Below are 16295 nucleotides of genomic sequence, written 5' to 3' on the forward strand. Positions count from 1 at the left end.
TTAATTCGGATTTTCACGGGTTCGAATCTTCGCACGGCCCAAACATTTGTAGTCATCATTACGATTATTCGTACTGATGTTTTCTATTTAACTATATAATAATTAATTAAACATATATGCTGTATTAAGCCATAATCTGCAATAAAGAAATATTTATTTATTGCAGAAGTTGGAAAAATAATTCGCCGAAGAAAACATGGTACAGAAGGCGAACTTAATGCTAACAAGAGGCGTTCCTTATCATTCTACTTCAACCTATTCTATTCTGCAATGTGAATGATTGCGATACTTAATTTGTATTTAAGTATCGCGTAAAATATCTTAAAACATATTATGTAGTTATTATATAATAATTAGTATATATTTTTCATTTCAAATAAAATATGTACTCATTATATAATAATAACTATATTTATTTTAATTTCGTAAGTAGGTATATAACTTTTACAGAACGCAAATAGAAATAAAACAAAACCATCTACCATCAACAGGAATCGACTAAACAGAAATGGAACTACGGGTATATCAAATCAGTTATATTAAATTATGTATTGAAGTCAGTGAAAATCGAATATAACTGAATTGAAATTTGAATAATCCACAAATGAAACGGGGCGTCACCCTTCGTTATAAAAATTGAAGCAAGCACGCTCCCGTGGGGATTCTCATTTCTGCATTAAAATTTTAATCTTACTCAGGTCCTGAGCTCTCGAGATTAGGTGCTCTGTTAGTATATGTTGTTTGTTCCTATGATGAAGGTATGCTCAGAATTGAATTGTAAAGTTGTTAACATTTATAACAGCGGATAAAATTTTCAATCGAGTGACATTATTAAGACAGCTAGTAGCTTCCTTCCAGCTTCAGTTACTTGACAACAAGTACAATTATAAAAACAAGTTGAAACGGTATTGTTTTAAGTAAAACAAAATAAAAAAATAATACATGCTAAACGTCATTTCATTACAATATTAATTATTAATTATTTATTTGTTATCATTGCACTGCTAATTCATTTGCATTTACATTTACAATTTCATTTTGACCGCTTCTATATATATTCATATATATATTAGTAAATCTGAAAGGCGGCAAAATAAACGCAGTAGGTATAAAACTTGAACAACATGTGGATGTACTATACAATCTTAAGTGAACTGAACTACAAGGCCCTTGAGATAAGACGACCCGGCTTAGTTTTGACAGCTGATTGGTATAAATATAGATTGATCATTGGAATAAGATTTTCGTAAATTTCTCACAGAATTCACAGTGCCTTTTTATATGTTTATAGAGTACCAGCTCATCAATCGAATATAATATAGATTTCTATAGATTAAAAAATGATTATTATCGGATATTTTTTTATTCTTTACTAACAGATATACAAAATAGAAAAAATATCTTTTTATAAGATTAGTACAGACAAACTAGGTAACTAATCATATTTAGTAGTTACAAAATGTAATGTATCCCACACGTATACATGTATCTCTCGTTTTTCATACCCTTAGGTATGAAAAACGAGATACATGAGATAGTCCTTAGACTAAGGTCTTCGCAGGCAGAAGTCTCTCAGTATCCCATTCGTAAGATCGAAATAAAAGCATAAAAATATATGTAAAAAGTATTTCAAAATCTCCTTTTGATGTGTTCTGGAGAAATATATGATTTCATTATTAATAATGACATAACATCGAATCAGATAAATTGGATTGCTGAAGATCGTTAACTAATAACATGATATATGATTATATGTGTGTTATATCTTTAATAATATACTACAATATATATCTACATGTTCACCGTAAGCAGTAACAAAGTTATAACATTAAATATAGCCAGTTTAGTGGAACTTGTGGCGGTTTGTTCTGTTCGTAATTTATTATATTACACGGAGTGTATCACATTAATCTCTTTGATGTAACATACGTGGCGTAATTTGAATTAAACACCTCAGTCGTGTAGCTATTTTTGTTCTAATTTGATGTATATGTGATGTAGATACATACACTTTGATAAGTATATACTGTGTACTAGATAAGTATGGATATACTAATATTATAAATGTTAATGTGAGTATTTCTGACTGTTTAGCTTTAAACGGCTAAACCTATATTCATGAAAGACGGGAAGACAGTCTGTACAGACGAGGTATGTATATATCACTAAAAACGCAGTAGTGGTAAATTTAAGTACACTTAAAATGTGAACAGGTATTTTTATTAAAAAATACAATACCGAAAAATTTAACACAAATTATGTCTTATAGGCTTTTCATCATCATCATCATCATCATCTGCTTCTTCCATATCCCATTTATTTGGGGTCGGCGTAATATGTTTTTATCTTCCATTCATCTCTGTTCGCAGTCATCTTGATATTTATTCTTTTTCTCACCATATCATCTTTTATACAGTCCATCCATCTCTTTTTCGGTATTTATACGTATGAAAATATGAACAACAGCTTTTGTTATACACAGATACAAACATCTATGGATAGGATTTTTTTTTTATTAGAAATTAGAAAATGTAGACTGGTCCAATGATGACCAGACATATCTTTCGAAGAAAGAAAGCTCCTTAGCTAGATTAGTGCCCCCTCCCTCATCCTTGCGTCATTTTAGTTCGGTGAGGATGTAAAGGCCAGCTGCTGCCAACATTAGAATAGTCCGAAAAAATTGTCTCCTAACCCGATGGTTTTAGGGTCAACTCCCGCTCAATGTATTATATATAACTGTACCAGCTGATCCGGCAAATATATGTATTTTAGCCATATAAGTTACTATCGCTATTAATATACAATATCATAATTTAGGGTAGCATGAATTTTTTATGAAAAGTTAAAAAAACAATTTAGCGTGGGTCTTATCACATAGGAGTATAAAGGGTAGAAAACAACTTATTCTCAGACCTGAGTATACATATAAAATGCACTGTGCGTCGAGAATTTTATATATATAAATTTATTTGAGTAAGAATAAAATTTGTCATGATATACAAAATGAAATTTTCATCTAACAATATAGAAATAACAATAAATAATCGAACAGTGGTTCTACGTCGTAGGCAACTGCTACGAGTTCGGCGCACGCCCGTAGCTTACTATATATTGCGTTATTTATTACCACTTATCGGAAATTTTAATTGAATTTTCAAGTTATATGGCATCCATATCATATTTAATATTTAGTAATTTATAACAATGTTTTTTCACAATTTATGCTAAAAATACTGCTGAAAATAAAGCAATTATGATATTAAATTTATCCACCCGGCAGATAAGATAAAAATACTCCATATTTTTAGGTAGTAATCTACTTTATGTAATCCTAAAAAAATTGCAATCTGAAGATATTGAGATATAAGATACAGTAAAAATTCTTCATAAAATGATTATTACGGTGAATCAAAACAAGCTACGCCTAGTTTAATGTTCAATTCAAGTATAATAAAACTCATATCAAAATAAATACAATTGAACAAAGTCTAAGTATTTTTAATATTGAATTATTATAAGTATTTTTGTATTCAAATATACCCAGCAAAATGTGGGTGGGTATTTGAATCCAAAACAAATGATTTGATTTAAAGGGCCACTATTTCTTGTATTGTCTAAGCTTTTCTTTTTTTTTGCTTTGTTGACTATATAATGTTTTTTGATTGCATTAAAGTACGAAGTTTAATTAAGGTACGATAGGACTGATGTACCAAAAATGGACACAGGTTCCTAAAGTAATAAAGATTAATAAAGTGAGTATACCATATTATAAGTGTTGCGTTCACCACAAAATCGACAGCTGACAATGACTTTAACTACCCCATAAGAGTCGTTACAGTATGTGTATTATGTATGTACACTTTGTAGATATATCTCAAATAAATAAATACCTACTATTAATTAAGTAAATTCACTCGTCAAAGAATTTCAATATCTGTAACTGTTCACTATAAATGCGGTTAATTACGAATGTTTAGATTGATTACAAATGTGGTCTTTGCAGATATTAAACCTAATTATATTCAGTATTCATAAGCAAGTTCGCAGAAGTTATGAAGCTGTTTCATATTAATATATCTACGTACCTACATTCAAACTCAAATTGTATGGGACACGTTTTCGAACAAAACCGTTTTGGCAAGACAATCAGCAGTTTGGATCTTGTTGTTGTGTTCAATTTCTAATGGAAATTTACTTTGTAATTGATTTTGATTACTAATTAAAATAGTTGTTTGCGGAAATTAAATGAATTTGCATATTAAGATGTTATCCGTAGGAGGAAACAAATCTCTTCCAAATTAATTATACTACTACAGTATAGTATGCATAGATAATGATCTGGATGATCTAGCTGGTTTAGCATCAGCAGCAAGGTTTAGCACACCGGTTTACTTCTGATGCTCGCGTGTTCAGTACCTCGCTTAATACAAACATTTTATATTCTTAAGTAGGATTGTTGTATTGTTATATTGGTTTAGGTATTTTTGTATATATTATATATGTATTTAAAATATATATATTTAAGTATATATATCACTTGTCTAGTACCCATAATACAAGCTCTGCTTAGCTCGGAACTAGATGTCCTTGTGTGAATGTCTTTGGGCTATTATTATTTATAATACGTAAATACATCTCATTTTCATAACATTATATAATCATAAAAGTATAGAAAATACAGGTAATTACGTGTAACTTAAAAAGTTACACTTACTTTTTGGTTTCTTGCCATAACCATCACATTTAAAATAAACATTTTCTTGGCTTCCCACTTTCATTAGCATAACTTGCGTCATAAAAGTTTCCAGGCTGTTTTTCTACGTAATTGATGTATTGTACAATATATCTTGCTTAAAAAATACATAGTTCTTATTTCTGTGTAAGCTGTGAAATTATAGGACACTGAAGCTTACCGATTTCTCAGAAATATCAATATATGATGATAATACTAATAATAGTCTTAAGCTAAACTGAGTTTGTTAATTGCGTACTAAACAAATGTTATAAATACATCTTTCCTCTCCGCATCCTCTCTTACTACATATATATACGTTTTGTAATATATATGTAGTAAGAACCAACCGATACAAACAATCATACTCATGAATACAAATGTTTGCACCGTGCAAGGGTTCGAATTAGACCATTCTTGCTACTTAATATGGGGAGGATTATCAGATTGGTAGCTGTTACAATTACATAAGAAAAAATATTTAAATAAATATTCTAGCAAGATACCATTTAAATACAAGACAACTCTTAATTTTATATACTTTAACAACTGATATTAACATCCATTAGGACAATTGCAATCTCGGTTATCTGATACTATAACACCGTTGTAAGTAGTTAATAATGTAGAGGGTAGCATGATTGATTACAAGGATCCATTTATTATACCCAAAGGGAGCCCAAAATTTCGATATCCATCAACAGTTTCAAATCAATGATTATAAGCCTAGCAATACATTTTCGACTATAGGTTGCACTAGCCATGCTGACTACTGAGTCCCGGTTAGCAATATAATTTAAAAAATCAAAACTAATATAAAGTGTCATGTGCTATGATTGCGTAAAAACAAATCATTGAAAGAACATTGACTTTTAATTAAATGTATGGTAAGTTAACTTGCATTATAAGATTTTACTTTTTCTCTTATAAACAGACACCAGAGAATAATTCAATGCAATAACTATTCCCTGAAATATACAAAACATAATACGTGATCATGTTTTAAATAAAAAAATTAAAGTTATTACATAGAATTGAAATATTTTTAAAATATGTAGACATAAATAACAACAATTCTCCGCAGCTGGAAATTCGGGATGCATTATAGGTGGAAAACGGAATAAACGATATTTGCCTTGAATTGAACACGGATTATGTATAATAAAACAAAGTTTTATTATCGTGAAAAATGCAATGTGAAAATATATGAATATTTTCACATTACATTTTTCACGATATTAATTAAAGTAAACCTGGTTCAAATGTTGGCCAAAGTTTACAATTTATTACATTAAATTAATTTTACACATTTTCATCCCAGGTCTCTTTGTTACTTGTTAAGAGAACATAATGCTAACGACATCGTTAAATAAATAATAATAACCTTCAACTATTCACACAGCTCTATCAAGTTCCAAGCTAAGCTGAGCCTCCATTATGGGTATTAGAGAACTAATATAATAACTTCTTTTAACATAATACTCATAGACAACACCCAGACCAATACAAACAAACAAACTCATGAATACAAATGTTCGTACAGTGCAAAGATTAGAACCTGCGACTATCGTTAGTTAAGAATAACCCTTCTAATGGACTGGATAGCATAAGCTAAGCCGCTAGACTACATAATGAATGTAGATAAAGGATAGAAGACAAAAAAAAAGGTAATTCACACGGCGCCAATTAATCCCAAACTAGGGGGGAAGGGGATTGTTAGTAATGTGGACTCATGACCCCATTACTAGCAATGCACCATGTCAGGTTGACCTCCATGCGGTTCCCCCTGGAAACCATCGTGATAAATTCATGGCGAATTTACCACGATGGGCTAACTGACCTGATCTCATACTCATCTTGTCATCCTCCACTGGTGCACCGCCAGCGTAAACCGTTAGCGCAGGCGGGTGCACCATTCCACTATTATTCACAAAAAAATCACAAACTAATCAAAGCTTTTATTGGTATCAAATAGATGATACAGAAATATTTAAATATACTTTATGTAAATAAGTACTTAATATTTTTTAATTGTAAATGGAATGACAAACAGCTACTTGATGATAACCGAAATCGTTGCCTATACAATTATACATGTACGTGTGTTACGATCATATCACCCGCGATGCCACTTGTTACTCCAGAGGACTAATATGTCAGGCCTCTTATTCCGTAGTTTCACTGTCTAATCTGCATTCTACAACCTGCCTAAAATAGGTGAAACTGATGTATCTATGCAACGACGTATTACAGTCTGACTATACATATATATATATATATACATAGTCCAACTTACGTCATATATATATATATATATATATATATTTATTAAACAATAAGTGAGGACTATTTAAAAGTGTTTTAAATTTTAAGTTTATTTGTGTAAATTATTTTCTATTCTATTCTAAACATAATATATGTATTCTAATGTAGTTCTCAAAGATATTTATGAAATCACAAACACGGAAAATGCATAAGTAAATTAATATATGTATATTTGATAGTGAATTAACATCCCTAACGTTAAGTAGTAGTGCATTCTCAATGCGATATGTTCAATTCTAACTATAGTTAGTTATACAACTACAGTTAGATATGTGGAGCTCTATTTATCCTAGATTCCCCCATGGAGACGTGCTGCAATCATGGCCGCCAATGACACTTATTGCTTCACTTGTTATGTTGTTAACAATCATCAGCGTGAATTGCTCACTTCCTTGCTTGTTGATCAATGAATGATCGCGTGATAACCTCCTTTTTAGAGAGCGCAAGAGGAGAACTTGTTTATTTGTGCATACAGTAGGTAAATATTATTTTATACATAATATATACTAATATATTATTTCATATACAAATTAAACGTAGTTGATGAACTGCGGGTTTAAATTACGATTCGAGTTATTTTAGGTTTCAAACATCTTAACCGGTTTAAATCGATACAAATAATAAAAATGACTGTAGTTTGTACATGGAAGCTATATGAGGAATACTATCATTGTAGTACTACACACTTATAGATCAACGTAACAGAACAAAACCTAATAACTGTTAGAATTTTAACCTGTTTGCGAACGCTAATTTCAGAAATAATTGACTCGATTTGAATGGGGTTTTTACTAATGCATTGTAGTAATTTTTTTTTATTTATTTAGATTAACAAACATTAATTCATATTGTTTAAGGCTATTTTATTACAAACTTTGTAGTATTTATGTTACCACGTTTACCACTAATTACTATAATATTATGCATCTTAAAGTGCATTAAAGACCTCATGAATCCATAACATCTAAAATTACCTTACATTTATAAAATAAACAAAAAAAAATCTTCATTAAAGCACTAAAATCTTTGTGTCTTATTTATTCTAATCACAGTTTACGCGGACTCAGTTGGCCGTTAATATAAGTTACTATGTGAATACACACCAGTAACTCATACAATGTCCTTTCATACATCTGTAATGCACTACATCGATTCAATGCAGTATAAACACAGTCATAAAGGAAACATGAATAGCCATTCGACCCGATCGCCAACTTTTTAATTAAGCGAATGGAGGGGACCGCAACGGTGGCTCAGCACGCTTACTATCAATACCACTTTCAATTTATACAAATGGATTAGTCTGGTGCACGTTCGGTACTACTAAACTCATTCGTGACGAATGCAACTATATGGAAGTTTATTGGTTTATGGTATAACTTGGGTGTGGTTTGGGCCCCGATTTACAAACCATAATTGTTGTGAGTTTCAATCTGACTGACAATAACAATTTCTCGGCTTTTTGTATTATAATATGGATGTATTATACATATAAACCTTCCTATTGAATCATATTTGAAAACTGCATTAAAATCCATTGCGTAAACAGTTTATAAAAATTAAACAAACCATACAGACAGCCGTGTTTCGATATGTATAGATAAGAGATGATTTTAATAAAATAAAAGTAACCTCCACATTAGTTACGTTTAACTTACATCAGAAATGGAAACGTATACTTTCAGTCATAAGGTTTTAAACAATAGCAATTAATTGTTTATTCGGCTTTACAATTGTGACCTCCAGATTTTTAAGTAAATAGGTAGCTAGAAGTTTTAGGTGAACTTACCTGTTGTGGGCTCGAAAGGACAGTCGAAGCGGTTCTGAGGACGGCGGCTGGTGGGGCGCGGCGCGGCGGTGCCGGTGTTGGCTGAGCGGTTCATACGCCACCGACTGCCAATGTCTTACGAACGGCGTCAGCGACAACCCTGCAGACAAATTATAGTCCATTCAGTATATGATTAAAAGATATGACAGTGAAATTATTGAGTATGAAAGCATTACATATGTAATATTGTAACATTGTTATTTGTTTCTAATTTTACATATAGATACCGCTAACTTCAAAACCAAGCCGTGTCCCTATCTTAGATTAGTTCTTCTATCGAAAATGTTTAGGGTTGGCAACGCGCACGTGACAGCGTTTCAGTCGTCCATAGGCTACGGTAATCGTTTACTATTATATGTGCCGAATGCTTGTTTGACACCTACTTGGTATAACAAAAGAATTAAGTTTTGTATTTGCTTACAGAAAATTATTAAGAAATCTGTCATGCAATGAGTTGACTCAATTCTGAGGATATTAGAGAATCATATATTTATGTGATTATATACTTGTAATTATGAATACGAATGGCAATGCATGAGGGTAACATAGATGTCTCATAATGATGTGATGCCAGTGGCGCTGCTTCTTTCCATCAGATGTCTGTTTTGCCATTGCCGTTGTATAAAATATGTGTATTCTGTGCTATTAATTTCGATAATACAATTTGGGTATCACATGATAACGTGAAACCCGTAGTGCTCATATATGTATATAGGCGCCGGTTAACGCTTACCATAAAGTAGGTCGTTAACTTGTTTACGATTGCTATATAAAAAAAGTTTTGTAAGTACTTTATCTTTAAAGATTACCAAATAGTCTCTGTAAACGTAATAATTTGCTCTCAAAGCTTTTCTGCGATGTCAACTATTGATATACATATATATGTATAAGTATCCTATGGGATTAAAAGTACATACGATTCATAATAGAGTATGGATTTGTATGTACTTCCATATTGAATAACCACAACTGTTATATTAAAACAATGTTGGTGAGTGGCAATTTAATAAAATTATTTTGTCCATATTCATAGCAATAAACCACAATCATTATGGGCCATTAAATTATATACAGCCAGTATCGTACATACGAGTATATTGTGATTGGTGATGGCATCGCAGCTTTCCAATTTATTTTTCGCTAACAATGAAGTGCATTGAAATATTATGTTGCAGTGGTATTATGTGTATTCACTCATATTTGCGGTTATGGATGTCTGATAACTTTTCACACAGTGCTGACTGGCCCCCTAACGTTAATGTCAGTAAAAACTATATTGAAATAACAGTAAAGTTTAACGTAAGTTAAAGGTATGTATACGGTATATTTGATTTATATATATTTATATTATATGTATTGGTGTATGTATATGCATGTGTTTTCATGTGTCGTATATACTTTTTTCAACCACAGGTTGTGCAGAGAAAAATTGTAGTCTGTGCAAATATAATCAATAAGAACAACAATATGTATGCCTTAAGGCATTTGCCATATGTACTTTTACCGTGGTATTTTGTGCATTGAAGTTATATAAATAAATAAATAAAGTCAGTATTGAGAATAGACGTCCAAATTTTCCGGTAGATCTCCGATATACAACTAAACAAGCATAATCTAACATTATTACAGTTGGAAGAACAAATAAAGGGGTTCGTAATTAAAGTTAGGCAAATAATGTGTATTAATCTTTATTATTCTTATTAAAATAACTATTAAGATATAAATGACTGTCATATTTTTTACACAGGTACTGAACCATAAGCTGAACTTACTGAAAAACAATTTAATGGTTCATTAAAATTCAACTTTTCGCGATTTCGGAGTATACATAAATTATTTTATAAATGGATTCATTGGGGATCCATCGGTGGAATGGCAGGTGAGATCGGGTGATTTGCATAAAAATATCGTTAAAATACAGCCCTCGGTATATTTTAATTAATATTTTTGTTATGCTAAAGTTAGATAAATTAATGAGTTTGATTGATGACTAATAACTCTGTTATTAAACAAACGGACAATTTCATGTTAATAAACCTGTAAATAAGTTATACTTCAAAATGGAGAGAGCATCGTTGGTAGAAAAAATTGTTGGTGTTATGAAGAACGCATTAGGCAATAATTAATAACACTGAGTACGCATTAATGATAAAAATCATAACAATAAGTAATAAATAAAGAAGTATTCATATTTAGGAAAGAGTTTATAATTGGAATATAATGTGATAAAGTATAAAATTATAACAATAAGCGACATATTGTAAATTTAATTATACCTCTCTTTTCATTTGATGGAAATATAAGCAAAATGAAAATATCGGTAATATTTTTAAATTCTATTAAAAAAATACTCCAACTATAGTCTAATGGTTAAACATAATGAATAAACACATGAATATAATACAACTGTAATTAATAAAATTAATCACTCAAAAAGAACCATAATTCAATTTGAAATATGCCGCTTATTGTTAAGATTTTATACTTAATCATATTACATTCCAAATACAAACTCTTTCCTAAATATTAATACTTCTTTATTTATTCCTAAATTATATTTAAGTACGTCATAATAATAGGAAACGGGAGCACCAAACTTGAAGCAAATAACCGTTACCACCGGCGATATCAAACATCTAAACTCTGAAGTGGCAATTTACCATCCGAAACGGAAATATGAGCTTCAAGTTGTACCTAATTGGAAAATCAGGGGCCATATATTTCCAGTGAGTCGACCTCAGGGAACATCCTTGGATTTCGAAGCGTCTAGAAATCGGGAGAGTTAGTCTAGATTAGGGTTGCTATGCCGATTTAGTAGCACGTTAGATGGTTAGTAACCTATAGGTATTCGACGTTTCGCAAAATTAAGGAGCACATATCACATATACAGTTCTAATAGAGATCTGAAGTTATCGAAGGCTCATAAATAAAATTATTAAAAGTATCGTTTATATACCATAATGTGTACAATTGTAAACAATCATGAAAAAAGTTTAAAACAGAAACGTGCATATTTAATTATTCTCACTAATATATTCATAGATTTATTTGTGAAGTACTTTTACATTTTATTATTAATATTATAAATGCGATGAATGGATGTTTATTTTGACTCTTTCTTTTGCTGGATTTTGCTGTAATATAACTTTACTGTATTATAGCTTACACATCAGAATAACATATAGGCTATAAATTTTACGCGGATGAAGCCACAGGCATAGCTAGTACTACATAAAACATTAGGCACGTGAACTACTACAACGTACGTAAAAAAAAAATACAAGTATCTACATATGTCAATTCGATTTTGTTATGAACGCGCAAATTAATTTTTCAAACAATCTGTATAGATTATTTTTAGCCCTGTACAATAAAATATTCTAAAGAAAATACAGACATTCATAATTTGTTGATTACGGACAGGCGAATACCCCCTAGACTTTTTTGTTTAGATACGTTACATTTTTTTCTATAAATTATAAAGCAAAACCGAATTAAGAGTTCCTTAATTCCGTTTTGCTTACGAAGAAAGATCACCAATATTGTTACTTAGGTACAGGCCTGCATTACAACACGAAATATTTTTTTATACCATGAATCTATGTAACAAATTTTGTTAAGTAATTGTTTGCATAGATACAAATTTGGTATAATTCTTAAAAAGGTGCCAACTCCTGTAAAATGTAATGTTACTCTATATATAGGAATTCCTTATAGCATTACCACTACCTACTTTTAATGTGGTACAGAACATTCGAAAAATGATAGTGTAACTAAAACCAACAGAGAAATCTCGGAATTATATTGCGAAGCGAGATAAAACGGAGAAATGTTTACACAATAATGGCGTCACATTGACACATTAGTAAATATCAGACGTGCCTTGCAATTGTGTACAACACATATTGCGAAAAGTAGTCGTAGACTTGCAAACTTGTGAGTTACGACGCGCTCGTGTACTACGGAACCTTAGTGGATCCTGAGTGTATAATTTTTCGCGCCATTTGCCGATGGACGTGGTAGCGACGTCAGCGCGGGCCGACGTGACCCTTTCATATTTTGTGTTCTAAAACTTAAGCGAGTAAATATTTGAACAGTAACAAAAATGAGAATAATTTTCTGCTCCGAAGATTGCTTACATTTTTGTATATTAAATAAAATTTTAATAAAATGTGGAAGAATGAGAAAAGATTCTTTAATACGGGAATATTCTGGTTGAAAATTTAATTTTAAAACACAGCGCACGATCTCGATCCGAACAATGCGAATGAAGCATGGATATTAGAACTGATAGAATATATAAATAGGTATGTTATTTTTGTAAATAGTCATTTATATTTCAAACGAATCGATATTAAAAAAATTTCCAAAAGTGCTTCATTGCAAATCTGCATTGAAAAATTTAATTCAATACTCTATAATTAAGTACCTTTATATACTTAAACAAAACTTTAAAAAATAAAAAAGAATTTACCCCAGTACATTTTTTTTGTAAATACCTATTAGGTTTCTAAAACTACCCTTTAACGGTCCTAGCCATTTCGTACCCGGTCGTAAAGAGTCTTTGGATATTGAACGAAACGTTTTATTGTACTTTGAGATAGCGCAGTTTGTACTAATGTTTGTGATGCCACTGAATTTTCCGCTGGTGATTTTGGTTTACTTCTTTATTTGAATTCAAACAATTTGTAAAAAAGTAATTACTGTAGAAGTCGAACAAAGAAATGTAACAAAGCTATTAAGACGAAATACAGAAATAAACAAGAATATTAGGCCTCGATGGTCTTTCTAATGGTCGTAGTTTCGATTCCTTGCACGGTACAAAGTACTCGGTAGTGCTTGTTATTATATTTGTGTACTTGCACTAATTTCAGCATCTATTTACTATATACCAGTGTTTATGCGCATAAAGCTATTCTCCTGTTTGGCATACAATTATTAAGTTAATTGTAAATATTGTTTAATGTTATATTTAATAAAACAAATCCCACCATTTGTATAGAATACTACATCAATTCGAATACAAACATCAATAATTATTTCAAAAAAAATAGGGCCATTTAATATAACGCAAGCAATACCTACCTTGTATAGATTCAACTATACTTTTTTGAACATTATTAATAGCCGTTAACTGAAGGACGGACGGTACAGTACAATGAAATTGCGACAGCGTTGGTTTCTTTTGAAAGCTCACTAAACGACGTTCGAGGCAAATTTACCTTTATAAGACGAGTTGAACAAAATCAATAGCTCTCTTTCATGGCTTGGCTTAATGAAGGCCGCTCGGATGCTTATTAGCTGCGGTGCTGACTTTGAGAAAAGAGATGGTGCCCAGTCAGCACGCTGCGCCGTATTTTAGATTAGTGGCTGGGATTAATACAATATGCGGTCTGCTTGTCCCTTTGGTTTGTCGCAGACAGAAGAAAATTGCTTTTACATTAATTCCTCAAAGACTTCCTGACGTCGTGTCGTCATGCCGTACTTTTTGAATTTAATAAGCCCTGATTAATATTTAAAATGGTTTGTTTTATGTGACGTTGAAAAAGAATATTCGGGTATTAAATGCGTCACATTCATTTGCTATGTGAGTTTTAGGAAATAATTGTTCGAAATATTTTTAGTTATAATTTTATCATTATATCGTTACGATACGAGATACGTAAATTCTATTCGATTTACCAAATTATTTTTCGATTGTCTTGTATCTATTTACTTGTCATGTAGTCATAAATATCGACACGTAATTTCCAATATCGAATTCCTTTTATAAATATTACAGCAAATCATTGTACTCAGATTAGTTATACCATGGTGCTCAACAACAAAATAATGTCAAAAAGTAATGGAGTCTTATGTCAATGGACGTAACGAACGGAGCTCGAAAATAGGAAAGCTAAATATATATCCACATAAAGAATATTATGGTCTTTGCCAGTTCATTGGGTTTCCCCATTTTCTAGTCGTGTTACTGTTTTCATACAGACGTGAGGAGACAAAGAAAATCTTATTACAATAGTGGCGGTAGCCGAGTAGCAACGGCTCGGTATAAATGGATATTCTATTAGATGCTGCAACTTCCGGAACTAAAGAATATAAAGAGGGTTCGACGGTTTTAGAATTCATTCAAACATAATATAAGAATAATATATGCAATGTAATTTTTATTATTGTACACGTTATAACAATGAGATACTTATCATGACAATATTTAAGAGCTCTCGATAATTCGACACGTTTAAAAATGGCCTGGTTACGGGTAGACTGGAGATGGCGGTGGGTGTAAACAATTATCAAGAGCAGTCTAATCTGTCTAAGACAGCGAGTTTCTTAGTCTGTTTCTAGTGATGTTGTTACCACTACTACTGGAAACACTCGATAGATACGACTAAACACACTCACTCTCGACTGTGCATTTCGACTTTTTTAAGAATATCACTAGCCTTATAGTAGATATGCTATAAGGCTAGTGTTAGCCTTGCACTTATTTTATGTATACCTAACACTGGATTTCATTAGATGGACAACGTAAAACTGTCTTCCCTATTGAAATTAAAAAAAAAGTAAATTTCAACGGCTAGTATAACCATTTTAGGGAGACTACTAGACTAATATTTTTGTCTCATGAAATTTCATCCAATGCCGAGTCTATTAATGTTCAGCTATGGCAGACTTGTAGCTATTTGTTATTTATCGTATTTATATAAACCTTAATGCAATGCGATACAGCTCCCTTAGTTTTTGACCTTATAGGAACTGTAACATCTGCATTTTTTATGTATAGGATTTGATTGAAAAATTTGCATAAATAAATAATTTATCATTGTGACAGTAAGCAATGTAAGAGAATTTTTCTTTTAATTAATTAAAAATTAAATACCTACATTTCATAGTCAATGAAAAAAAAAATGTTTATGTATTATTTATTAAATTTAATGCGCGGATATATCTATATAATTATTTGAAGTACGCACACTGTTATGGGTATATAAATTTAAAGAATAAAGGATATAGAACAGTATTCAGTAGTTTGTATATCACAAAAATTAAGAAATTCCAATGAAAATAGACAGACTATATGAACGAATACGTTAAAAAATTATATACCATGCCCATAGTTATAATACTACGTATATTTTTCTAAATGTCGATATTCGAAAACCGTAAAGAAATGACGGTACAGGTTATATCGAATCTCATTACCTCTTTATAACTTTATTACACCAACTTATATTTAATCAAACATTTCGCAGGGATAGCCTTTAACAACCATTAATAAAATGAATAGAAAATTATGAATCCTTTTAAGAATAAGTAGGTGATGAATTATTGACGAGATTCCCAGCACGACGGTTTTATTGCTTATTGAGTGTTCAGCTGGTTTATGAAGCTTTTAAAATCCGCGAAATT

General features: G+C 31.1%; 1 protein-coding gene across 1 annotated transcript in view; it reads right to left on the bottom strand.

Moving 5' to 3' along the window:
- LOC131850435 (uncharacterized) overlaps nucleotides 1–16295 on the bottom strand; it is a 165479-nt gene that overhangs the window by 26084 nt on the left and 123100 nt on the right. The window contains exon 2 of the mRNA XM_059200649.1: nucleotides 8847–8985. Within this exon, the coding sequence (XP_059056632.1) occupies nucleotides 8847–8985 (139 nt within the window). The remainder of the gene's footprint in view (nucleotides 1–8846; nucleotides 8986–16295) is intronic.

Source organism: Achroia grisella, unplaced genomic scaffold (assembly GCF_030625045.1).
Source record: "Achroia grisella isolate CSIRO2021 unplaced genomic scaffold, CSIRO_AGI_Agris_v1 utg770, whole genome shotgun sequence".
Classification (NCBI taxonomy): Eukaryota; Metazoa; Arthropoda; class Insecta; order Lepidoptera; family Pyralidae; genus Achroia; species Achroia grisella.